We start from the raw sequence: 26,535 nt of genomic DNA, 5'->3' as shown, positions 1-26,535 counted from the left end.
TTTTCACACTACTGTGCCCTTGCTCCATTTTCTTGAAGGGTTTTTAAGAAGGAGAATGATGTGATCAGAGACGTACTTGAGCAGTTATCTGTCTGGGGCTCGGGTGTAGAGGTGGGAAGGCCGGTGGCGGAGGCTCTTATTGGCTGTCCAAGTGAAGAGAGGTGAGGTGACGGGGAAAAGGTGGGAAGAGGGGAGTAACGAGGGACGTTTACAAAGTGGAACCGGTGGGATTTAGCAGCCTTTGGCTACAGGGGCTGAGGGGGAGTGAGGGGTCCAGAATGACCTAGAGGTTTCTAGTTGGTTTGGAAGTCCACTTCCTGGACAGGGACTGTGTCCTGTTCATCATCGTACTCCTCGGGTTGGGCCTAGTCCCTGGCACAAAGTAGACATTCAGTAAATGCTGGAGGAACAAATTGTTCGCCAGTTTGGCAGGCCGAGTGTAATCAGCGAATTTGTATTCCCAGAGCACATGTTGACTGCTGGTTGGGAATGTGGTCCAGAAAGAACCTGTTCGTGGGAGAGCGTAGTCATCTAGGGATTCAACCTTTACCGGGCATGAAATAATATGCAGTTAATTGACGGTTGGCAGTAGAGATAAAGGTAATTCATTCGTTAATTCTCAGGCTTAGAGAATGGCTTCTCTCCAGGGTTGCTTTAAACTCCCAGTACGCCAGTGTGGTAGCGACATTTTGGCCTGCCTTTTACAGAGGCAGGGTCTGTGGTGGCCCCAGGCACGATCTTTGATTTAAAGTCTGAGCTCGCGATACCCAGGTGCGCCCTCTGCAAGGTCATGTTCTTTCAGGCAAAATAACAGAAGGGTAACCTTCAGCTGGGTTCCCTAAGATGATTTCTTCCACCAGCAATCGTCACTTTCCCCACTGGTTTCAAATGCAGTCATTTCTTTCATCTGTATTCCTATCTTGATTAGTGAGAAATTAATGAGCGTGTAAGATTTGATTTAGATAATGATTAATTAGGGGAAAAGGCACCGTTCTAATAGCAAGTCACTATTATATGCTAAGGAAATTAGTTAATATTTTTGGATGGCAAATTGACTTGTCCTCTGTTTAAAAAAATACCTTTTGAAAGAGTCTGATATGTTTTTTTGGTTCATTAGTAGAGTAACCTGCACTTAATCCTTTGGATAATTTTAATAGGTATCTCTCACTTTCCCTACAAGTCAGGAAGCAACCGGGATATCATTCATTCTTCTGCTTAATATTACTTTAATGATGATATTACATCACTATTTTTAGCACAGTGTACCTTTGTTAGCAAAAAAAAAATAATAATCCGCCGTTCATAAAGCAGACCTTGGCAATGAAATGTGTCAAATCGTCATATATATATGTATATATGGAAAAGATTTCAATTTTCATTGTTACTGAGCCCTGACGATTCCTCCTCTTCTGTTGCTGTTTGAATATGTTTTATCTGTTCTTAGGAAGGCATAAGGATCAAGGTCTACGTGAATAGTACGTCTGTTCTCTAATGTGTTTTCTAATGCGATTTTTGACAATTTATAGTCATTAGTAAAATTGCAGTCTAGTAAAATAACCAACATGTAGAACACAACACAGGTAATTAGAGAATTGGCGGGCTGGAAGTGACCTTGAGGAGTTATTTAGTCCATTCCCAATTTCAGGCCATAAGGCTCATCTTCCTACGCAGCACTCGTCGCCTGTTTAAGCTTTTGCTTGAGAACCAATAGTGGTCCTTTATTGTCTGTGGGGTCAAGCCCACAGGCTTTTGTCTGCATTCAAGGTCCTTCACATTCTGACCTGATAATCTAGCTATGCCCCAGATTCCAGCTTCTCTTCAGGCAAATTAGTCTTGCCCTACTACACTGCTGGGGCCAAACCCATTTTACCCATTGGCCTCTCCAAATCCTTCCCATCTAGCTCAAACCCCACCTCTCCTGGAAATTTCCTTTGGCCCCTAGAGCCTCTGGTGAGCATTCACTTATCAAGCAAATGTTGTCAATAGCACATATTTCAAAAATCAACTTAATTGAGATAATTTACAAACAATAAAATACACGCGATTTGAGTGAAGGATTTAATGAGTTTTTACAAATGTATATAACCATGTAACCACTGCCCCAATTAAAATAGAGACTATTTCCATCACTTCAGAAGAATAATACTGCATATTTTGTCACCTAACCATGTACCAACTTTTACTGTTGTCTAGCTATTTTTGTGTGAAAATCTGGTCTCTTAGTGTGAGTTTTGTATTTGTTTATTTTAATTTTACTTAACACATATTGTGCCAAGGCGGCTAAGAGCTTTACCTGCGCCATCTCACTCAATCTTTGCAATAACTCTGTAAGGTAAGTGCTATTGGTAATCCCATTTTAGAGATAGGGACAAAGAGGCATGTGGAATTTAAATAACCCACCCTTGCTTCTTGTACAGCTAGCAACTGGTGGGGTTAGGAGTAAATTTTAAGCAACTCGACCAGGGGGGCCATACGGCATCTGCTCTTTCCTGTCCACTAGTGCCTACCACGATGCTCCCCCCCGGGCCATTAGTACTTACTGACTTGGAGTAAAAGCTGATAGAACAGACACATTTAGACAGATTCATACACACTGTTCACTGTCCTCTTCCAATTAGGGACAGGGCTCAGGCCTGGAATGGGGTCTCTGAGTGCGTGTGTGAGCCTATGACTGCAGGGCAAAGGGGGACTGAAGTCCCAGTTCAGGGGAGGTGGCCAAGGGAGACCAGGGGCAGTCTGAAATGTCACCTCCTTGAATGGAGCCGAAAAAGAGCAAGAACTGGGCCCCAATGATGGAGGTCAAGAAAGCAAGGCCACGGGTAGCCAAGCCGAAGACATCCCGGACACGAGAACACATCAGGAAAGAAAGAGCCTTCTGTGGTCCACCTGCATCATGGACTCTGGGAGGGGAAGCAGCCGGTAAGGGCGCCCAACTTGGATACACATGTGACTCATCCTCCAGAGGAGAGCTACCATAACCCAAATATCCCCTTTCAGTTGTAGGATCCAGAACCAGACCCAGTGTGCAAGCAAGGCATTGCCTCAAAATAATTAGAAATGAATTACTTCATAGTTCCTTCAAGTGAGACACGTGTTTGTGTATCTTCAAGTTGGAAATTGATTTTTGTGGTATCTGAAAGTATTTTTTCCAAGAGCAACATTAAGCACAGAGATGTAAAATTTTCAGGGTCATCTGTCTCCACTCTCGTTGTAGATCAGACAGACACAGAGTTGTTGTTGTTGTTTTTACCTGTGTTCTTGATCTGTAACCTCATTAATTCAACACGATGTGCCGAAGGCTGAATGGGATCGACAGGGCATCCCAAGGAGATGGGTGTCACTCTCTGCTCTTCAGGAATGAAAAATCTAGGAGAGGAGATTATAGTATGAAGGTACTTTTTAATCCTCCAGAATAAGTGGGAACTAGCAGCCCTGTAATGACTTCAGTTAATTTTTTTTTTTTAGCACCTGGAAATGCAAGTTATTAAAGCTCCGAAGACTTCAACCTTTCGAGCTCATTTGAATAGTCAATTGCTAAGCTTTTTCCTTATCTCCATCCCAGGCTATATTGCTTGTCTCTCTTCCCATTTCCCTGCTAAATTCCACTTTTAGATAAAAAATTGTGAGCACCTCTTTGATGAGTATGGCCAACAATTATTTTTCCTTTCCATCTAATAAAGGAGTTATTTCCCTTTAACCTTCTTTTGTTGCAGACATTCTTAGAGAATGCTTTGCTACTTACTGTGCCTTCTGTACGTTGCATCTTATTTCTTGAATTGGCCTTTCCGCTTTGATTTATTCAAGTACCTATCAGTTCTCCATGTACCCACGGTGTACCTCCTTACTTATTTGCCCTTGGTTACTTTTTATTCATCCCACTTGAGATTTGGTTTCCAGAGTAATTGTTTTGTTGATGAGGATTCCTCTTTCAGTGCTTTCTCTACTTTGAGTTTTGATGTTCCGGTTTTGCTTCTTTCATGCACCTGTTCATGCACTGAAATGGTTATATTTCATTATTGTCATTTCTTGTAGGCATGTCTAGCTCTCCTGGCTCACTGTGTTCCTTATGTTCTCTTGTGCTAGAGCTTATTTTAAGCTGGCCTGTGAGTTACATGAAATTTACTTAGAATGTTCTTCCCTTTGGCGTATATTTCACTCCTTCCTGGTTTGCAAATCCCAAATTAGTGTTAGTTTATGGGTGTTTTATTTCCCCAAATATGTAGCTAACGCTTAGCCCCCAGATCAGTTGTATTGGCTTATTGATTAACCAGGCAATGATAACTGGGAGGGAGGATAAATATTGCTATGTGTACATGTCTTATATTTGGATATAACCTACACCTTTCTTTATAATGTCTGACATGTTTTTCCCCTAAATACTCATTTGATGTTTTATTCCTTTCAAGATTTTCTGCTCAACTAATTCTTGAGGTAGTGGGAGTTTTTACAATGATAAGACTTGACCAACCCAGGGAAGGGATACAGTATTCAAGCTCTGCGTTACTTTATGAATGATCACATAGCAAAGGCAAACAAAACTGGTGTCGTGGTAATTCAGAGAGGCGGTCCTGGGTTTCGGTAGGTACACCAAGTGGTAATTTGTTACCTTCTAAGATCTAAGCAGCTCACAGCGTTTCACAGAGGAAAGATTTGAGCCTCGTTATTTTATGATTCCCACTAACCAGCTAGAGCTTGTGGAAGTAGGGGCAGTGTTAACAGCTGCCCTGCCAAATAAACACTGCTGCTCCTGAAAACCGGAAGTCATCACCAGTGGAAATTCAGAAACACAAAGGAGTTTATGTATGACATTTAATTTTATGAATGTATTCAAATACAGATCTTTTATTTTTATTCATTTATTTTTTTAATATTTATTTATTTTTGAGAGAGACAGAGACAGAGTGCGAGTGGGTTAGGGGCAGAGAGAGAGGGAGACACAGAATCCGAAGCAGGCTCCAGGCTCCGAGCTGTCGGCACAGAGCCCAACACGGGGCTCGAACTCACGAGCCGTGAGATCACGACCTGAGCTAAAGTTGGACGCTCAACTGAGCCACCCAGGTGCCCCAGATATTTTATTTTTTTTAACGTTTATTTATTTATTTTGTGAGAGAGAGAGAGGGAGAGGGAAGAAGGGAGGGGCAGAGAGTGGGGGGGCAGGGAGAGAGAGAGAATCACAGGTGCTGACAGTGTGGAGCCTGGACCGGGGGGCTTGATCCCAATGACCATGAGATCATGACCTGAGCTGAAATCAAGAGTCAGGTGCTTAACTGAGAGAGCCACCCAGGTGCGCCATCAAATCAGATATTTTAAACACATATGACTTAGGCATCAGTTTACCAAGGAAGCAAATAAAGCACTGATAAGTGGACAGGAACTTGGTATATGGAAAATACTTGCTACACAGGATTTTCCCATCTATACGTGTGTCCCAAACCAACCTTGCTTAAATCTAGTTTCGCCACTCTTCCCGAAGGGGACTCTTTCCCTTCGTGGTCCAGTAAACTGCATCAATTTCTACTCCTAGAATAGCCTTATGTTTTGTAACCTCATGTAGAAAGAATACAGTGAGCTAGAACTAGCTCTGTTTTCTTTTTCAGAAGACAATCATAAAGCCTTTAAGCTTAGATCGTATTTAAAATCAGCTTAAGGCTTGTATATGAGATTGACATTTATAGGAGATAAATCTGAACTCTGTGTCTCCAGACCCCAAATTGTATTTTGACACATTAAATATCACCTTTCCATCCAGTGCTATAAATTGCAGTGCGGGATTCGGTTTGGTGATATGTATTATCTGTGCTCTCCATTTACTACCTTTGTCAGCAGCTCCCTTGACGAAGGGGAAGGGGAGAGCTTGGAGTCAATACCCTGGACTCCCAACAGTGATGTCATGTGAGGCAAAACTTGATGAATTTCATTCCTAAATTAAGAAAATAAAACTTGGACACATACATTAAGGTCATGATTAACTGGAATTCCTAGGGAAATACGATGTAATAAAAATAAATTTTCTGGTCACTGAGGACTAACTTGTCTCTTACTGCATACCACCCCCCCCACTCCGTTTTTCAAAACCTCAGTTGTTGCAAAGCTGCCTTAAATGTTTCTGTGTATGCGTTTTAGCCTTACTTCATTAAGATCGGATGTTTCTTTCAACGTTTTTTTATTTTATTTTTGGGGCAGAGAGAGACAGAGCATGAACGGGGGAGGGGCAGAGAGAGAGGGAGACACAGAATCGGAAACAGGCTCCAGGCTCCGAGCCATCAGCCCAGAGCCCGACGCGGGGCTCGAACTCACGGACCGCGAGATCGTGACCTGGCTGAAGTTGGACGCTTAACCGACTGCGCCACCCAGGCGCCCCAAGATTGGATGTTTCTTATGGAACCTTACTTTGTCAGGGTCCTTACAGGATGTTGAGGGAGCCTTCCCTCTGTCCCATATACACGTTTGGTCATCCTGGCTAACTATGTTGCTATATTGCACTCAGTCCCTATGCATTAGGTATATATCTCTGCTGATCCCTTTAGATAGTAAGCTCTTCGGGGTAAGGACCATGTCTCTCTTGTTCAAAGCGGTACCTCTCCCATGTAGCACGGTGCTTGGCACATAGAAGATGAGTTAGATTGAGTCCTCTGAGAAGCAGATGCCAATAGGGCAGGAGATGTAGAAGGGATTTCTTGGGGAAAACGCTTGTGAAGGAAATTGAGCAGCATGCTGAAGGATGCTGGAAGAGCCCTCGGACTATGGTGCGGGGCCGACCCAGCTGAGGAAGGAGGGAAAGAAGGAAGGGAGAGTGGGAAGAATCTTTGATTGCAGTACAGTTTTTTTTTTTTAAAGATTTGTTTCAAATGTTTATTTTTGAGAGAGAGGGGTGGGGAGCAAGCAGGCGAGGGGAAGAGAGAGAGGGAGACAGAATCCCAAGCAGGCTCCACTCTGTCAGCACAGAGCCTGATGTGGGGGCTCGAACTCATGAACCATGAGATCATGACCTGAGCCGAAATCAAGAGTCAGACGCTTAACCGACTGAAGCACCCAGGTGCCCCAGCTGCAGTGCAGTTTGAAGAAAGTTTTGTCAAGTCAGTGGGGAGTCCTCGAGCCCAAACCCCTGTCAGCAGAGTGCTGTGTCTCACAGGGCTTAGCATCTTTGTTGTGCTCAGTCATCGGCTGGGAGCAGCCCCTAGGGATTACTGCCGGGGTACAACATGGTGGTGAATTCAGAGTGTGGCAGTTGGGACCATTTGTCGGTTACAGTCCATGCAGTAGGGGATCTGAGATGCACATTTTCGTGGCCACCACAGAAGGATCTCAACAAACGCTGATGGATGGGAGAGTTGGAGTACAGTGGGAGTTGCAGAAGAGGAAGGAGATTGGATTTAATATTCATCGAGCCCTAATATTTGCTAGTATTGGTGGAGTATGTAAAATCAGGGGACCCTCCCTCGTTTCCTTCACGTCTCCTCAAATGTTACCTTACGAAAGAAGCCTTCCCTAACTACCCTATATAAGTAGAATTGTCCCTGCATCTGCCACCTTCCCTAGCTCCCTTACTTTGGTTTTTAAACATTAAAAAAAATTAACAGCTTTATTGAGGTATAATTGACATACAACAAACCACACACATTTTAAGGGCATAATTTCGACACATGTATGTAGCCAAGCGATAATCACTGCAATCAGAATTATGAATGTATCCATCACTCCCCCAAATTTCCTCCCTCCTGCCCTGTCCCTGCCCTCTATCCCTTCCCCAACAGCCACTGAACTGCTTTGTGTCACTATAGATTAATTTGCATTTTGTAGACTTTTGTATAAATGGAAGCATAGAGTATGTAATTTTTTGATGTGGCTTCTATCACTTGGCATAATGTTGCTGGGGTTCACCCATGCAGTAGCACATATCCGTAGTTTATTCCTTTTTATGGCTCGGTAGTATTCCACTGTATGTATATACCACAGTTTGTTTTCCCTTGCTTAATTCTATTTTGTCTGTAGTACTTACCACAACTTCACTGTGTGTGTGTGTGTGTGTGTGTGTGTGTGTATGGGATACACAAAGTTCAGTGGGGTTTTGGAACTCAGGAGAACGGTGAGGGCTGGGTTAGGGAGTTCAGCAGTCACATGGGTATAGATGAGATCATGCGTGGGGGAGATGTAGAAAGAGGGGGAGGGTCAGTGACATTAAAGTGACAGGCAGAAGAAGAGGAGGCAGGAAAGACAGATAAGAGTGGCCATAGCAGTAGGTGCCTGTGGGGGGGGGGCGGGGGTGGGCGGGGTGGGCGGGGGTGGATAGGTTCACTAAAACAATGTAGGAGGAGAATGTTTCAAGAAGGAGATATTGGTCAACTGTGAGGGAAGCTGCGAAAGATCACGTTGGACGAGGACTAAGAAGAGGTTCCAATTCCCTCCTTTTAGAATAAGCGAGGAGATGATTCATTTGGCAAATTTTTATGGAGCTGCAAAAATAAAAAAGCATTGTTCATCATAAATGAAGTAGCTCAGGATTTCAGAGGTCAGCATTCGAACAGAGCGAGAATGTTGTAGTTGTAGGGGAGTTTGATGATTGTCTCAATGTGAATATCGTCCTCTGGATATTTCGTCTCTGAATCTTACCCCAGACCTTCAGTTAAAACAACAACAGTAAAGCTTTGATAGGATATTGATGTTTTAATCATTTATCCCCAAAAGCAACATTGGGTTGGCAGACATACATTTCATTAGGAAATCATAACTGGAATTTTGAAAATTGCTTCTTGGTTGTGCTCTCATTCATAAATTATAATCAAGAAAAATAAATTGTAGGGGTGAAGATTAATCTTTTAACGGACAAATTAAATATCGGTGTTCAATGACGTATACTTGGTGCTGTAAATTAGTTTATGCAGAATTTATGAGTCAAACCTAGGCAATTAATTCTAACGGTTATTCAAAAAGACTCAGTCATAAGGATAATGAGGAGAAAGCAGGGATCAGTTAAGATAAACACTAATTTTGAAAAATCAAGATTTTCCTGTATTTAAAAAAAACGCATTCTTTGGCCTTGTTTGCCACGCACGTGTGTGTGTGCGCGCGCGCGTGTATGTCTGACATTCTGCTTACTGAAACATGAAAAACTTGTTTGTTTCAGGATCAGATCTGCAAGTATGTCTCCCCAAGGGCCCAACATGCTGCTCAAGAAAGATGGAAGAAAAATACCAACTAACGGCCCGCCTGAACATCGAACAGCTGCTTCAGTCTGCAAGTATGGAGCTCAAGTTCTTAATTATTCAGAATGCTGCGGTTTTCCAAGGTGAGTTCTGGGGATCGTCGTAGATGTGCTGCTCAATGGCATCATTCTTTGGGCACTGGGCTTTCAAATGCTAAGTGTAATTTGTAAATCACCATTCCAGCATTAATGCTCGATATAAGAACCTCCCAGTGAGAGATTCTGTTTAAGGCAAACCACAGTTTTTAGCGAAGCTGCGTTTCACTCTTTGGGAAGGCAGGTATTCTAAAAAATCATTGTCCAAGGACATTCTGTTTACCTGTATGCAAAGGCTGTAAGTCTCCGCAGAAAGAGTAAATGAGATCTTCTCTCTAAGAGCACTGAAGACTTGTTTAAAACACAAAACAAAAAAAGTTTACTTGAGTACCAGTTTTCTCCAGGAGTGGCTTAGATATTTGTGGAACATGCCTGAACTCCTTCTGACCACTGGGGCCATTTCCATAGAGATGGGGAGCTTGGTTTGAAGGCCATACGTTTTCTCGTTTGTGTGAATGGTTACCTTTTCTTTCTTTGTGAGTCTCAGTTCTCGCTCCACTTGCGTGTGGCTGTAAAGGAAGCTGATGTGGCATCGCCAGAACAGGTCAGGAATCCCACTTCTCCTGGCTAACTTGCAGGACTGTCACGGCAGGATGGAGAGTACTGCCATTGATTCAAAGACCCAGCTAGGGACGATGGTGACAACGGTGGTCATAGAGATACTAAGCACTTAGCAGCACATTCGAGGTACTCTTGTAAGTGCGTTATGTGTATTAACTCATTCAGTCTTCACAATAACCCTAAGAAGTAAGTATCACTGTCAGCATTCCCATTTAATGGGTAAAAACCCAAGGCACATCATGGTTAAGTAACTTGCCCAAGGACACACAACTAATAAATGGTGAAAGCAGGATTTGAACCTAGGCGGCCTGGCTCTTACAGTCCATACTTTTAAGCACCTCAGTATGCTGCCTCCTGGGAGGGGAAATTACTCACAGATATTAGAGCTTTCTTCTATCTTTCCTTAGGCACATGGAATCAGTGCCTTTTTCTTGCTCTACAGGGAATCGGGGTCAGATAGAAAAATAACACTTCTGGGGTGCCTGGGTGGCTCAGTCGATTAAGCGTCCGACTTCAGCTCAGGTCATGATCTCGCAGTCCGTGAGTTTGAGCCCCATGTCGGGCCCTGTGCTGACAGCTCAGAGCCTGGAGCCTGCATCGGATCCTGTGTCTCCCTCTCTCTCTGCCCCTCTCGTACTCATGCTGTCTCTCTCTCTCTCTCTCTCTCTCTCTCTCTCTCTCTCTCTCTCTCTCTCAAAAATGAATAAACATTAAAAAATTTTTAAAAAATAACACTCTGACTACTTGACATTCCAAAGTGTTAGATTTATGGCGCCTGGATAAGGATTAACCTCTGAATTGTAAGGTGGGTTGATTATAGCTTATTTTGTGTATTACAAGGAAGTTTTTAGAATTAGCTAAGAAAATTATTCAAATTAGCTAATAAAGCATACATTCATAATAGTTTCTAGGGTCAAAGCCTCAGGGGATGTCGGGTTGATTATATGAAGTACAGTATATAAGCGTGAGGTATTTGTTAACTTATTTATGCAGTCAGACTCTTGTGAAGAGTTTGTTGAGACTAACAATTTGGCGAAAGAATGAATAATTTAAACAGATTTTAAAAATACATGTACCATTCATGTACTTCTTAGATTGGTTTTGGAGCTGATCTGCCGGCTGAAAGTGGGGTGATAAGAAGTGATGGGACATGAGAATTGGGTTGAAACAGAGAGCTGAATCTTCCTCTTTGGGGTGTCAAGGTGCTTCTCAGAACAGAGTATGATTTGTTTCATTCTCAGGATAACCAGGTCAACAGATGTTATCATACAACCATTAGCTGGCGGAAGTGGCTGTCCATCTGAGGGCCTTGGGTGTCAGCTTCCCTATCTCCGTCCAGTCCTGCATTTTACATATTGTGTTTTCTAGCCCTGGAGCAGCACAAGACTAGGAAGAAAGGAAGTTCTGACCCGATTTTGATTGGCTTAGCATGGAGGATGAACACTAGTCGTGTGAACAGAGGCTGGAAAGTGGAAAGTAGGGGCAGCACCTACTAGTTGTATTCTTTCTCTGTCTCTGACACACACACACACACGCACACACACACACGTTATTTCAATTTTTTATCTTGTTTCATTCTCTTCTCTTATTCTTGCCCTGCTTCACATTTAGAGAACATAAACCCCATGATAAAAAAGAAACCATGGTGCCAGACCTCAAGGCAATGATGCCATGTTTCTAGAAACATTACCCCCAAATTCTTTCTATAAGAGACATTGGGAAGCACAAGACTAAAATCAGGGACTGCCGCAAGATGGTGCATTATGGATTGCTAAGAAGAAGAGAGCGGCCTGTTTTTCCTTACAATTACTTACTATTCTAATTAATTTCAAAGGGGAGGGCACAGTTGTTTTTTCCTTAAAATGTACTCTGTCCCCAAGATTCCGGCAGACCAGATCATTGCTCTAATACTTCACTCATATGAAATTTGACGCAAGCTATTTTCTCCACCATACGAAGTTGAAGAAAACTCATCTTGATACTGGCCTAGATCCACAATCTCTTTAGGATTCCTTCGCTAGTCCACATTGAGGGTATTAAAGCTGTGAGCGCTTTCTGCAAATATGTGCACAGTTCCACGAGCAATCCTTACTGCCTTGATGTGGATTTTATGTCTTCGTTTGCAAGAAGCCTTTGCCCTCATAAATGAGCCTGGGGCCCTTTGCTGCAGTGGTTGGAGTGCTCTCTTGCTAATGTTGTTTTGATAATGATTGAAGCGTTAAAAAAAAAAGTTGTTCTTTATTTTCAATCTTTGCATTGCCTCGTTTCCTAAATTTAATTTACTTGGATGTGCTTAGTAAAATGGGGCAGCAGAATCGTTTTTTGTTTCTGCTTAATTAATTCTTTTTGAAAAACTCCACTAAAAGATTTTCTTTTCTCTTTTTGTTCTCCTTTACCTAATAATAATTACGGCGATAATAATAATAGTGGCAATTTATTACGTGTCTACTATATGATGCTTACTTTGACATAATCCTCTCATGTAATTTTCCCCGCGGCCCTCTGGGGTCCCTACTGTAATTATCTCCATTTTACAGATGAGGAAACTTGTTCTTAGTATGCTTGACATGAAACAAAATTAAGAAGTTGTGGGTGGGGGGGCGCCAGGGTGGCTCAGTCCATTAAGCGTCTGACTCTTGATATCGGCTCAGGTCAGGATCTCACGGTTTGTGGGATCAAGCCCCGCGTCGGGTTCTGTGCTGGCAGTACAGAGCCTGCTTGGGATTCTCTCTTTCTTCCTCTCTGTCTGCTCCTGCCCCACTTGGACTCTCCCCCTCTCTCAAAACAAACAAATAAACTTAAAACAACAACAACAAGAAGTTGTAGGATTTGTGGTCCTTGGGAAGAACACCAGGATAGAATTCTGAATTTTTCATCCTATCTCCACCACGGCTACACCTTCAAGCCTGGAGTTTGGTTTTCTTGGCAGAATTTCCTTATAACCTTCCAATGCGTGCTATCAGGAAGTACTTGGGGGTATATGCCTGGGTGTTTTCTGTATGTTGGATGATTCCAGTCTTCCCCAAGGTGCCACTGACTTTGAGTGAGACCAGACTCTTCAGCTTTTCTGGAAGTTGCCTAACCCACAACTTGAACGGGCTTCACCAGAGGGTGGAATTCGTGGTCAAGCAGAAAACATCTGTGTGTTCCTAAAACACCATGGATCTCCTGTCTAGGTAGCTGAAAGCTCCTCGGGTCACCGTTCAGTGCCCACTACCGTTGATGCGTGGTCTTTACAAGCTTGATTTTCTAGCTTTCTAGCCAGTGGTAGATAAGCAGTTAAATGGAAGGGTTATAGAAGATTGCCAGAGGGAGGTACATAGGAGCAGGAAGAAGTTACGAGTGACAGTAAGGGTGGAAGACATAAAAGTAGGCTCACGAGCTCACTGAACGTGGCAGTCTGGAGGGCATTCAGGAGAGGGGTATATCCTACCCGCCTCAGTAGCCACTGTATTATAGTAGGCCCGACAACTGATGTCCGTTGCGAATCAATAAAGAGCAAATTATTTTCCCTGTTTTTTTTTCCCCTCCACATTTTCCATTTTAAGTGGCTAAAAAAATATATCGAGGGGCTGAAAGGCAGTGGAAGGAGCACTGGGCTTGGAGTCCAGACATCCAAATTCTAATTCTAATTCTGTTTTTGGAAGCTTTATGCCCTTAGGTGGTTATTTGGAGTCTCTTAGCCTCAGTTTTCTTACCTGCAAGATGGGGGATCATAATTACAATCCTGCTTCACCTCATAGGGGCGACGCAATGTATGTGAAAGTACCTTGAAAACCGTAAAGCAGCGTATACGTGCATTATTATCTCGCCAGCTCACTTAAGTGGACTGCTCTATCCCAGGTGATGGCAGATGAATGGTGCATCACCGTTCCAGACGTTAGCCTAGATAAAGCTGGAGGTCATGATGTCACTCACCTATTTTGGCCACCTTACAGCTTTAGCGCCCAGGTGAGGGAGCCCTTAGGTAAAGTAGCCTTTGAAAAAGGGGTCTATTCTGTGCATTCTTAGATGTGAAGCTGTGCTGTTTGAAATGGCAGACCTGCCGGGAGCAGTCCTTTTTGTCAGCTTCCCGAAGCCTCTTCTCTTCTGGCCCCTATCTGCTGTATTTTACACACAGACAAGCGGCTGGATCAGGAAGGGTTTGTGGTGTTCAGGCCATAAGTACTTTTCCCAGGCCGTCTTCTTAATTGCACCGTCTGCGCCACGATATCATGGCAGAGAGAAGGAAAATGGGAGTCAGAGTTTAGAGAGGTCACATGGATCTTCACCCAGTGTTGGAGGACTTTCTGGTACCTGCTTTCTAGAGGGGAGATGAAAAAGATGTCTCCACTTGGTGGGGGGGTTGGCGACAGTGTTTCTGTGCTGCTGTTTCTCTACTCCCGTGTTTTCCATTTCCATCTGCTCCTGGCAGTTCTTACACTTTTTTTTTTCTTTCTGTCAGATCCCTGTCTCTCCCACTCCCACTAAATAAAATTGACCTTGGTTAGAACACCCTTTTCCATCAACTCAGAGCAATTTCTCCAGTCACTTCTGCTTGAAATAACTGTTTAGGGACATTATTCAAGCAAAGCTTTTTTCTTTCACAGTTAATATGTGACTAAATAATTGCTTGGATGTTGATAAACATGTTTTTGAGATTCAATCATTTGTTAATTTAGTTTTTATAATGTTGTGGGGGGTTTTAAGGGAGCACCGAGCCATTTTTCTCCATTTCGCAATGTTTCCCCTTGACCAGGCTGACAGTTCTGCTCGTGCTCCCGCTCTGTGCCGGGCCGAGCCCCACCGAGTCCCCGACTCGGGCCACCGGCCATTCGGTCACAACCCTTTCTTGGTTGAAAATGACCTATGGGAGAGAATAATTACACTGATGTCTAATCAGAACGTAATTCATTTGCCAGGGCTAACTGTAATAACATTAAACTGAATAGAAGAATTTTAGGAACGCAAACCATGACCGTGAGTGAGGTTATAGATCCTCAAAAATGTAAATTATTAATCAAACCACTCATCTGTAAGGCAAAGCTCTAGTAATCCCATTATAAAAGGGTGAATTTCTCATCAGAGCCCAGAAGATGCTGGCTTTAATTAGTGTCCTTTTATGGCACTGACTCAAAGAGATATTTTGGTTACAAAGTTTAAAAAAGATGTGATTCTTTATTAGTGCTATTGGAAAAACAATTGGAAACTGGGCGTTTAAAGTCATTTTGGTTTTAAACTAAGAACTTTTGGATTCTATTCAGTTTCAAAATTCTGTGGCTTTCATGGAGCCAGAGGCTGGGGGAGTTGTAAACCTTTACTGTGCCCTCTATTGATTTAGAAAAGTCAGTCATTAGGCTGAAAACTGTTTAATAAAAAGAGCTTAGGAAAATGACTCAGTGTGCGGCCAGAGACTGTTCTAGGGCCAACGTGAGGTGAGGAGATTATGCAGATTAACTCTTTACCCCCCCCTGGTCCCCTTGATTCAATAGGGCTCTGAACTCACCCCCTCTAGCTGCCATGCTCCTGCCCACCTTCTCACTAGTGGGCCCAACAAAGCAAATTAGAGGACATTGTCCCTGCCCTCTAGAAGCTTCCAGGAAAAATACCACTTTTGCCTCAAGTGATTACTCCCCACCCCTCCCCCGCTGGGATTTGTTTACCTTCTGAAAACATATGTTCCTCCTCCTCTTTCTGTCTCACTGAGTTGCAGTACCTGATATCAGAGTAATGAAGCATATGTTTGAGAGATTTGAATTCTCCTGTCAGTAGAGTGGAGGTAGAAACGATTTTCCTTTAAGCTGGAAGTGGTAACACAGAAATTAAAAACACCTTCCCTTCTGTCGTCTGTGAGAGGCTTCGAGGGGCTGGCACTCCTTCTTTTTCCCCATCCCGTCTTGCAGTCAGTCAAAAGGTCTTGTTTCTTCCTTCATGTTCCGTCACATCTTTTCCCTCCACCCCCTTCCCCTCTGTCCTCTCTGGGTCTCAGTGGTTTCCTTGAGTGTATACTGATGCCTGCTGGCCCTGTGTCTGATTTGAGTTTCCCGTTCCATCAGCTCACGCCTAGACTACCAGCAAAGGCAGGACTGGGTTTCCTGCCTTTGGACTCCTCCTTTGCTTCCCGGTCCAGCTACGGACTGTAATGATTAAGAGAGTGGGCTCTGGGGTCATTTGGGCTGCGTTTGAATGAATCTGGGTAGGGGTAGATAGGACAAGCGGGATGGGTGTGGAGAGGAGAAAGTCCAGGGCTTGGGCCGAGAATCAGACCTCCTCTCTGAGCCCGCACTAAGTCAGTGTGAGATGAGTGGAAAGTCTCCTGTTCCAGAGTGTTCTGTCTGTATCATCTCATTGAAACCTCACAACAACTCTCGGAGGTGAATACTGTTATTAGCCTCATTTGACCTCCAGGAAGCCTGGGTTTAGAGACAGGAACTGAACCCTGGCCTAGGCCCTTAATCACCATACGTTACACATCATCTCTATGAATTTTGTTTCCCGGTCAATGGGCAACCTCCCCAGTTCTAGCTTTCTTTCTTGCAAGGGAATTCTGTTGCATTTCATTAAAAACCATTTGCTGGGCAAGTACCTAGCATGTCTGGAGGCAGGCACTGTGTGTGTGAGGGGGATTCGAAGATAAAAACGACTTCGTGCTTACCTTCAAATTCTAGAAACCAAGACTTTTATACATGAGTAACCGGGGTACAAGGCGCCCTAAGGGCAATGCTGTGAGAAATGTCTTAGCAGTTTTCTAGGGGGAGTAAGGGTAGATTCAGGTTTCTGGGGTCCAAAGCTTATACAATCTGGGGGCCCTCTGTAAGGAAAAGAAGACCAAATTAAAACTACGAAATGCCCACGGCTCCTGCCGGAGGAGGCTTGCAAGTGTGGGACCCTGCAGCTTAGACTTCGTTAGCTTCACAGGAGACCTGCCTCTGTAGGGGGAGTGTGAGGTTGGAGAAGATTAACTCCAACTAGAGGGTAGAGGTTCTTGGAGGATATTGCTTGTATGAATTCCCCAGACAGGCATGGCTCTTGATCAAAGAGAAGGGCAGGTGAGGGAGTCAGGTAAATCAGTGCACATCTTCTTCTAAATTAAATTAAAATTTGAACACTATTAATTGCCTACTAGATGCCAGCCTTTCTGGCCTCCCTGGCTGGCCCTATAGCATCTCAGCCTTCTCTCTTGAAAGGGCAAATGCTGAGGACACGTGCAGAGGGAGGGGGCATGGTGTGCCAGACATGTGCTCTGGCTTCGGGCAGAGTGGAGTCTAAGTCCCGGCTCTGCCATGGCCGCCCTTTGTGACCAAGAGCAAGGCACTTCTCCCCGAGCCATTCATTGTAAACTGGGTTGAATCAGATGAGGGCTGTGTTAAGAGCTCAGCCCTATGCTGAGGAATCTGTAGGAATCACATGCGTGGTAGCCTTCGTTTTCGTTATTCCCTGTTGCGCGTTTGTAAGCATAATCCTAGATGAAGTATGTAGTATCTTTGCTTTGCAGTATTGACTATCACATATCTGGCCCATATACTTTTTAAAAAGTGCTTTTCTATGTTTCAATATATTTATAATCAATGTAAAAATGATCTAGGATACCCACTCCTAATCCTATCACTCAGAAGAAAACCCGCTTGTAACATTTTTATGTTTTCTTCCTTTTGCTCTCCGTGTGTGTGTGTGTGTGTGTGTATGTAAGACTAAATAGTATGCAGTTTCTAAATGGTCCCCTAGTGGTCTGAATGAGTTAACGTAGCCTCGAGATCTAACTAGCAATGGCAGACTCTGATTTCATTGGGTTGCATTAGGAGAAGAAGGAGCACAAAAATGATGAAAGGAAACCAGGATGTTTATGATGCTTCCCTCCCTGGGTTGAAGTTCTTCGGCATTAGTACTGGACCTGATTCACTGGAATGTCATCGTTGGATTGGAGCAGGTGCCACTGTATTCCCTCTCGTGGGATCCTGTGTTTTTTCTTTCGGGCACTTACCAAGTTTGTAGTGGTACATGCATGGATATTTGGTTAACGTGGCTCTCCTTTTCTGGAGAATGACTCAGGGCAGGGCTTATGTGTATTCTATCTCACTGCTGTGTCGCCGGGTGAGATGTTAGATGGTAAAGGTGTGAAAACACACATACGCACGCACGTCCGTGCACTCACACGCACGCACACATAATTAAAATTAGTAGAATTAATAGAAACAGATTTCCAAACTCTTCCACTTCCTCTGCAACAAGTGCCACGATGACCAAATAGAAAAACATACAACCTGTTGCCTGTAGCGTTTATCTTTAGGCTTTAAAATCTACTCAGATATAAGATCTAAAAAGTGAAGCTGATAGGTTGATGCTTGCCCATTTTGAGATGGAACGTCTTACGTATACCTGAGCTCCTGCTTCTGCTTATGGCCTTACCACTCCCCGGCCTCCTGGTTGTCTTTTCTTCCAGCCCGACCCCAGCTCTTCACAGAGCGCTAGGAACAAGGCTCAGTGCCACGGATTTATACCTGCTGACCAAGAATCATGAGAATTGTGACACCTGTCAGCTTCTCCAGATACGCTCTTACGTGTCATTCCTGATTACTGTGAGCACTTAAAAGTAACGGAGCAAATTTTCTTTCAGGACATTCTTTTTTTTTTTTTTTTTAAATACGTTTTTACTACAGAAATAAGTACTGTAGTAGGCCCTCCCCCTCCTCAATCTGCTGTCTTGCTTCCCACAGTTTCAATTGCCTGGGGTAAAGTGTAGTCTGGGATCAGATGATCCTCAGATGCTGCATCAGAAGGTCAGGAGTAGCCTAACACTGTGTCACAGTGCCTACGTAATTGACCTCACCTCATCTTAACCATGTAGGCATTTTATCTTCTCACCTCATCCCAGGAAGAAGGGTGAGTACAGGACAATAAAGGGTTTTGAGAGAGAGACCACCTTCACATAACTTTTATTACAGTATATTGTTGTAATTCTGTTTTGTTATTAGTTATTGTTGTTCATCGCTTCCTGTGCCTAATTTATAAATGAATCTTTATCATAGGTATGTACGTATAGGAAAAAAACATAAGTCTGTAGTGGGTTCGTTCAGTCCTGTCAACGTTTCAGGCATCCACATGGGGTCTTGAAATGTATCCCCACGGATAAGAAGTTGGACGACTCTACACGTTTATCAGAGAAAATGAAAAAAAAACACACGCAGAAACCCCAAAAATGTGGAAAATAAAATGACCTACACTTTAGCTCCCACAGGATAACTGCCATTAACATTTTGCATATCTTGGTTCAGTATTATACACATATAGGTGTGTGTACGTATTTTTCAAAAATGGATTCTATTGCTTTTGCATGTGATACAGCCTTCTTTCCATGTCAATAATGTATTTCTATAGTGCAATCAAAATGTAGTATTTAGAGGCAACATAGTACTTAGCCTTGTGACTGTCATATATGTTATTAATCCAACCTCTGTTGTTTAGTTTCCTTTCAGCAAACCGTAGCGAGATAAATAATGTTCATGTAACTGAATATTTATGTACATCCTTAATTATTTCCTCAGGATAAATTCCTGGCACTGGAATTGCTGGGTCAGAGGCTATATGGTTTTTAAGGTTTCTCACGTTTATTGCCTATGTGACTTCCGTAAAGTTGTATCTGTTTTCACACTCACTAGCAATATACGAATGTCTCTTTTTCTGACCAATTTGCCATTTTACGGTAACCCCGCTTTCGGTGAAAAATAGTACTCTTTGGTTCCTGGGGAGATTCGATGGTCACATGTGCTTTTTATTTTGTGATTTTATTAATATTCTTTTATCATTAAAAAATTTAGCAATTCACTGTTTCCTTTTGGGATGCCCTTTTCTCATTGATCTGTATGAGCTCTTTGTATATTCAGGATGCTAACCCGTTTTATATGTTAGAAATTCCATTTGCTGATTTGTTTATTTGATTTTCCATTTTCCATTTTTTATGGAGGTTGAAAAGTGCCTTCAGTCAAATCTATCAATGTCTTCCTTTGGTTTTTAATATATTCTTTGATTCTTTACTGACTGGTAACAGCCTTGGCATGAATCAAAGATGTGTTCTATCTCCTGGTCTGACATTAGCTGGGTGAAAATTGGTAAGTAATTTAAAGGATCTGAGTTTGTTTTTGTATGTGCAAGATAACACCTGACCTGCCAACCCGCCAGAGCTTTTAATGATCAAAAGAGGTAATGTATATGAAAATTCCTTGAAAGTTTAAAGGATTATTGTTGTTATTCAGCTATCTCGTGACACTGACCATTAATCTGAATAAGTTCATGTTTACTGTACTGAAAATAGCACTGCTTTTCCTTCCCCTGGATCTAAGACCTTTCTGGTCACGTAATAGAAAGTAGTCTTGATCTAGAAGTACATTGGAGTCTATGCCCTGGTAGTTGGAAAGGTGCTTGGGGGGTGGTGAAATGTTGCCTGCCACCAGTCTCTGCCCGGAGCATGGATTCTGGGCATCCATCCCACCTTCCCAGCTGGGCAAATGGGCTCTGGAATTAGTCTTTGATGTAGTATGTGCGTTTACTCCCACATGCCCCCACCCTTGAAGGGTAGCTAATGAAGCCTTCATTCAGTGAGGCCCAAGTATCTGTTCCTGTCCAACAGAGAAGCAGGTGGATGAAAACCCAAAAGCCTTCTGTCCACACTCCTATACCCTGGGGACTGGAAAAACACAGCGCTCTTCCTAGCAATTAATATTTGAAACAGAGACACTGGTCTATCAGATAAATCAGTGGTTTAGCATAGTTTTATGGTAAACATTGTGGAAAGAGATGTTTATTGGGAGAAACTTTTTTTTTTAACTGTAAGATGACCATAATTCTCCCTCTGCAAATGCCAGATTAAAAAAAACAAAATCAGAGAGGCAAGAAAAACAAAGTATCTCATGCATCAAAGTAATCATTAGTAGAAAAACAAAGTATGTTCTTTCTGGCAATCTCCGCCAGATGGTTGAGATGGCTTGTAGTAAGAGAAGATGCTTAAATGATGCACATATTATTTCAAATGTAACCTGGAGGGGTTTTGCTTTTGTTTTGATGGGAGGGGAAGATAATGTACGCTCTCAAAATGTAAGCCCTCTTGAGGGTCAGGCGACTCTGGAAAGTTGGTGAGGTTAGGCATCTGAACTCATCTGGGTCACTTCCATGAAGGAGAAGGAAGGTTTGTTTACTGAAAGTCTACTATGTGCTAGGTTTGATTATTCTTGATAACAGTAATGATATTGCTATGTATGATTCTGTTTCACAAGATATGGAAACTGGAGTTGAGAGTCATTAAGCAATTTGCCTTAGGCCACATAACTAGGATGTGGCAGCATTAAGTTTCTAACTTCCAAGTCATTGCTCTTTTCATTGAACCACGCTGTCCTCCTTGGAGTGGGAAGATAAAAACAAGCCTTAACAACCCATAAAAATGATCATGATCATAGAGAGTTTGAAAAATAGAAAGTGCTGTTGGAATCTGTACAGTAATGGAGAAATAAACAAAATACCCCAAGAATGGGCCCCCAATTTTATTTGGCAGAAGGCTTCAAATTCCACTGATGTGAAAGAGTTCTCTGTAGGGACACACTAGGATGGGTTAACTGTACCCTGAGTATTCTGGGGCAGTGTGGCAACCTTTCCTATTGTCTCATAAAGAATCACACACACACACACACACACACACACACACACACACACACACCCTTCAGAGTTCATTTTAGTACTTTTCAGCCTGACATCTAAAGGGGCTGCTGCTCTGACAAACACAATCTGGCCAGATGTTATTATTTTGCACTACATTTAATTTCTTCCTGCCAAAGATTTAGACTTCTTTTCCCTGATAAAGATCAGGGGAAATTGTCTGGTATTTACAAAATCCCATCCAGGCGTATCTGTTACAATGTTCACTTAGCAAAGTTTATTAGATTATTAGGGCTTTAAACCCTTGGGCTCTTTCGTTATTGAAATTAAAAAAAGAAAAACCCAAACATCTTCAACAAATTTAAGTGGCATAATTAGACCCTGGACTTGTGTTACAGGCATTTTGGAATTATGAAAATGATTTAAATAGTATTTGCTTCCTGAGAAACTTGCTGAGTTTGACAGGGATGAAAGGAAAGCGGTTATGCTCCTTTGGTCTCCCGAGTTAATGGGGAAAGTGATATCTGGAACCAAAATAAATTTGCTATAGTTGTATGGTGAAATTATTCCCCTAAGTAGTTAGCCATACCACACAGGGCCTCTCTTTCTTGGCCTAGTTAACATGTGGGCACTAAAGTATTAGAGGAACATGTGGGTTTGTGACTTCCTTGCTGATGAAATCATTTAGGGTAAACGCTGAACCAGGACCCTTAAACTCTAATTCCTGGTGTACACCCATACCCTCCTATACATAGGTAGATAGTAGTAGAAATATTCAATATTTTCAAGGTATAATAAGTTATGGTTTGTATACACTGCCATTTTCCTCAAGGGATTTCAATGTACTTTGCATGCAGTGATTGGATTTCCACGCATTTTCCAAGTTGAAAGTTGGTGGCACTATTGTTATTTTCTCTATTGTGGGAATGGAGGCATGGGAGGGTTGGACTGTGACCTGAATGAATCAAAATAAGGAGCCAGTAACTGGTCAGGGACTTTAGCTATATGAAGTACATGGGACATTGAGGCTGGATAAACCAAAGCAGTCTAATGATGATTATTTGTTCTGGGGAGTGGGGTGGACCATCACTAATTCAAGTACCAAAATTTTGGAGCATCAACCTTTGCTTAAAAAGAGGGAGGCCTGGGGCGCCTGACTGGCTCAGTCGGTAGAGTGTGAGACTCATATCTCAAGGTCGTGAGTCCAAGCCCCGTGTTGGGTGTAGTAGAGCTTACTTTATTTAAAAACTTTTTTTTTAATCTTTTTTTTAAAGTTTATTTATTTATTTTTGAGAGAGAGAGAGAGAGAGAGAGTGCACACAAGCAGGGGTGGGGGAAGAGAGAAGGAGAGACAAGAATCCCAAGCAGGCTCCGCACCATCAGGGCAGAGCCCTATATGGGGCTCAAACTCACCTGAGATCATGACCTGAGCCGAAACCAAGAGTCGGATGATCAACCAACTGCGCCACCCAGGCGCCTTTTTAAAATACTAAAAAAAATATTTTTACTTATTTAATTTACATCCAAGTTAGTTAGCTTATAGTGCAACAAAGATTTCAGGAGTAGATTCTTTATGTCCCTTACCCATTCAGCCCATCCCCCCTCCCACAACCCTTCCAGCGACCCTCTGTTTATGAGTCTCTTATGCTTTGTCCCCCTCCCTGTTTTTATATTATTTTTGCTTCCTTTCCCTTATGTTCATCTGTTCTATGTCTTAAAGTCTTCATATGAGTGAAGTCATATGATATTTTTGTCTTTCTCTGACTAATTTCACTTAGCATAATACCGTCTAGTTCCATCCACTAAAATATTTTTTTAATGTTTTTATTTATTTTTGAGAGAGACAGAGAGAGCTGTAGTGTGAGTTGGGGGAGGGGCAGAGAGAGAGAGGGAGATACAGAATCTGAAGCAGGCTCCAGGCTCTGAGCTGTCTGCACAGAGCCCGAGGTGGGGCTTGAACTCATGAACTGTGAGATCATTACCTGAGCCAAAGTTGGACACTTACCCGATTGAGCCACCCAGGTGCCCCTAGTAGAGCTTACTTTAAAAGAAAAAAAAACAAGAGAGAGCGCTGTTTAAGAACATTCGATAGAAGTGTTTATTACGTATGCCAACTTGAGCATTTTCTTCTATTGTTTATTTGCTTGGCATCAGACTAGGCTTTTTAACAAATAATTAAAGCCCAGTTCCTCAGAGACTATGCTAGAAATGTCTCACAATTAAGCAGGACCATAGTTGGCCTTTTTCTTCTTATTTTGAAGCCCTTTATGGGAAAACTGTAATAGTGCAAACATATGTTTGTACATTAGATATATAGGCAATAAATGCTGAAATGGCAGAAGTGAACTCAAGGCAGGAGGTAAATATTTTGTAAAAATTAACGATCTAGAGTGAACTCTCATTAACGCTGGCTGTGTTAATTTGAATATTGTGATAATTTGACTTGGACTGAAGTTTACTTTCATCCCATTTATGAAGAAAGAATCTGATAAACAAATTAATAGTGTATGTAAGATTTGCAGGAAGCCATGTTTAACTTGCTTGAAGGACTTGAGCAAGCCCATTAATTAGCTAATTACAATGAGCTTTGCTTATTAAAGCAAGCCTGATAGAACTTCTACTTGGAAACGCTTCATTAGCAGCAAGTTTGAATTAGTTCAGGTATGGAAAAATAATAAAAGATAGTGTCGTGTTTAAGAGAATAGATTCCAGGGGCGCCTGGGTGGCTCAGTGGGTTGAGTGTCCAGCTCTTGATTTTGGCTCAGGTCATGATCCCAGGGTTGTGGGACTGAGCCCTGCGTCGGGCTCAGCACTGAGTGTGGAGACTACTTAAGATTCTCTCTCTCCCTCTTCCTTTGCCCCTCCCACTGCTCACGCATGTGTGCGCTGTCTCTCTCTCTCTCTCAAAAAAAAAAAAAAAGATTGTGGAATAAATTGAATTGAGCTTGAATCTTACAACCTAGAGGAGCCCACTTAACCTCTCTAAGTCTCAATTTTCTCATCTCTAAAACAGGGACAATAAATAATAGGACCTACCTAACCATACACGATTGTGAGAACAAAATGATGCAACCCGTGTAAAACTTAACTTAGAAGGGCACCTGGTACATAGCAAGTGCTCAATAAATGCTAGCTGCTGTTTGTTATTCTCGGAAAGTAGTCGTAAATCACACTTCACTAACTTGCATTATCCTTTCCTTCATCAGTTCAGATTAGTGAAGATGTTCCAGGAAAACATCCTATTTGTTGAGCTAGCTGTTCCAGAATTTGAATGAGAGTCCATCTGGGCACAGTAACTTAACAAATTGGCCTGCCTATTCTACAGGCCAAATATACACATGGAAAGGGATGATTATCAGGTTCAAAGTGTTTCCAGTCTCCCAGGAGGGAAATTCTAATTGAACAGGTTTTATGTTATAAGCTTAGTTGACCATGAGTTCATGTTGTGAAGTTATTTTGGAGCCTGAAAAATGCCAAGAGTTTAATATGTCTGAATATTTTATTATAACATTTCTTTTTTTAAAGTTTCTATTTTTGAGAGAGAGAGAGAGAGCGTGTGCGCGCTTGAGTGAATGGGGGAGGGGCAGAGAGAGGGGGACACACAGAATCTGAAGCAGGCTCCAGGCTCCCAGTTGTCAGCACAGAGCCCAACACGGGGCTTGAGCCCATGAACCATGAGATCATGACCTGAGCTGACGTCAGACGCTTAATCGACTGAGCCACCCGGGCACCCCTATAGCATTTCTAATATTATTCCTTATCTGTTATCCTGCTGACACTTTACTACACAAATAATAGGTGTTAATTTCGGAAGCGAAATTAGTAAGTACTGGGAAATATAAAAGACTATAAGCATCACCCAGAGGCTTAACACTCAGAGATGTCAACATAGGCCTTCTACTTGTTCTCTGCATGTATCCAAACACACACATGTAGATTTTACAACAAAAATGAACTCACACTGCACACATCAGAGCAGTGCTAGTGATAAACCAGAGAGTGTGCATGTTGCCTTTAGTTATTTTCAGGTGTGCCTTCAAACAGGACGTTAATTTGTGATCACAAGATGGACTTGAACTTGAAGAATTGCATATAATTTTATATTTGAGCGTCCTCCTCAGATCCATTTCTGTGGAGACCAATAGTAATTCAGCACGGAGAATATGGCTTCAATGATCTCTGTCGGTCTACTATAATTCAGAATTAATGTGTGTGCACGTGAGAGAGAGAGAGATGCGGGCAAGAGAAAGAGAGAGAAAGAGACAGAGATACAGAGACAGAGAGGATGCCTGTGTGTTCCGGGTGGAGGTTTTCCCTGTTGTGTGGTCTAGTGACCAGAGCATTGGACTGTGAGTGAGAGGACGTGGCCCATAGCTCTGACTACATCATGACTCACTGGGTGACCTTACGCAATTAATTTCATTTTTCTGGGCTTTAGTTTTCTCATATATAAAATGTGAGGTTAGGCCAGATAATTTCTATAGCTGCTTGCAGCCCAAAGCGTCTGAGTTTTTTTTTTTTTTTTTTTTTTTAAATCAAACTCGCCTGTCTGCCTGGAAGGACCCAAGGCTCCGTGGATGTCTTCCTAAAGAGAGGAGAGGTGATGAATGTCAACAGTTTCTTTGGCGCCAGATAGACCAAAGGCTGTAATTTTCAGCCTATCAGGAGTTTGACTTTTGGAAGTGCTAAATCCTCCATTAGGAATAAATGTGGAAGCTCCAGGTTATTTATCGTTATTTACACTTTCCATTCATAACTGTCAGTGTCAAAGTCTCTGTCGACATAACTGCGTCAATGAGGTTAGCTTTAATCAGTTTAGTGGCGGCTAAGTCACAAATATATCAAATAGCCAATCATAATGCAGGAGTCCTCTAAAGCCTGACTGAATTATTTATTTTGTTATGATGAAAATGTCTGGGCTTTATTGGGTTTTCTTTGAAGAACTTGATTTGGCTTGAAGTCTAGAAGATAAAAGATCAGCGATTGTCTCTCAGATTTTTATTCTGCCTTCCTTCAAGGCTTTTCATTTTTCACAAGCCGTTGTTAGCACGTTT

At 42.4% G+C, this 26,535-nt stretch overlaps 1 protein-coding gene across 2 annotated transcripts in view; it reads left to right on the top strand.

The window, feature by feature from the left end:
* The window catches only part of GPC3 (glypican 3), a 421,980-nt gene that overhangs the window by 24,673 nt on the left and 370,772 nt on the right, over window positions 1-26,535 (top strand). For both annotated transcript variants that reach the window (XM_023249386.2, XM_023249385.2), the window contains exon 2: window positions 9,125-9,286. In XM_023249386.2, coding sequence (XP_023105154.1) covers window positions 9,125-9,286 — 162 coding nt within the window. The remainder of the gene's footprint in view (window positions 1-9,124; window positions 9,287-26,535) is intronic.

Source organism: Felis catus, chromosome X (assembly GCF_018350175.1).
Source record: "Felis catus isolate Fca126 chromosome X, F.catus_Fca126_mat1.0, whole genome shotgun sequence".
Taxonomy (NCBI): domain Eukaryota; kingdom Metazoa; phylum Chordata; class Mammalia; order Carnivora; family Felidae; genus Felis; species Felis catus.
Note: the sequence above shows the minus strand (reverse complement) of the source record. Positions and strands in the feature narration are given on the sequence as shown.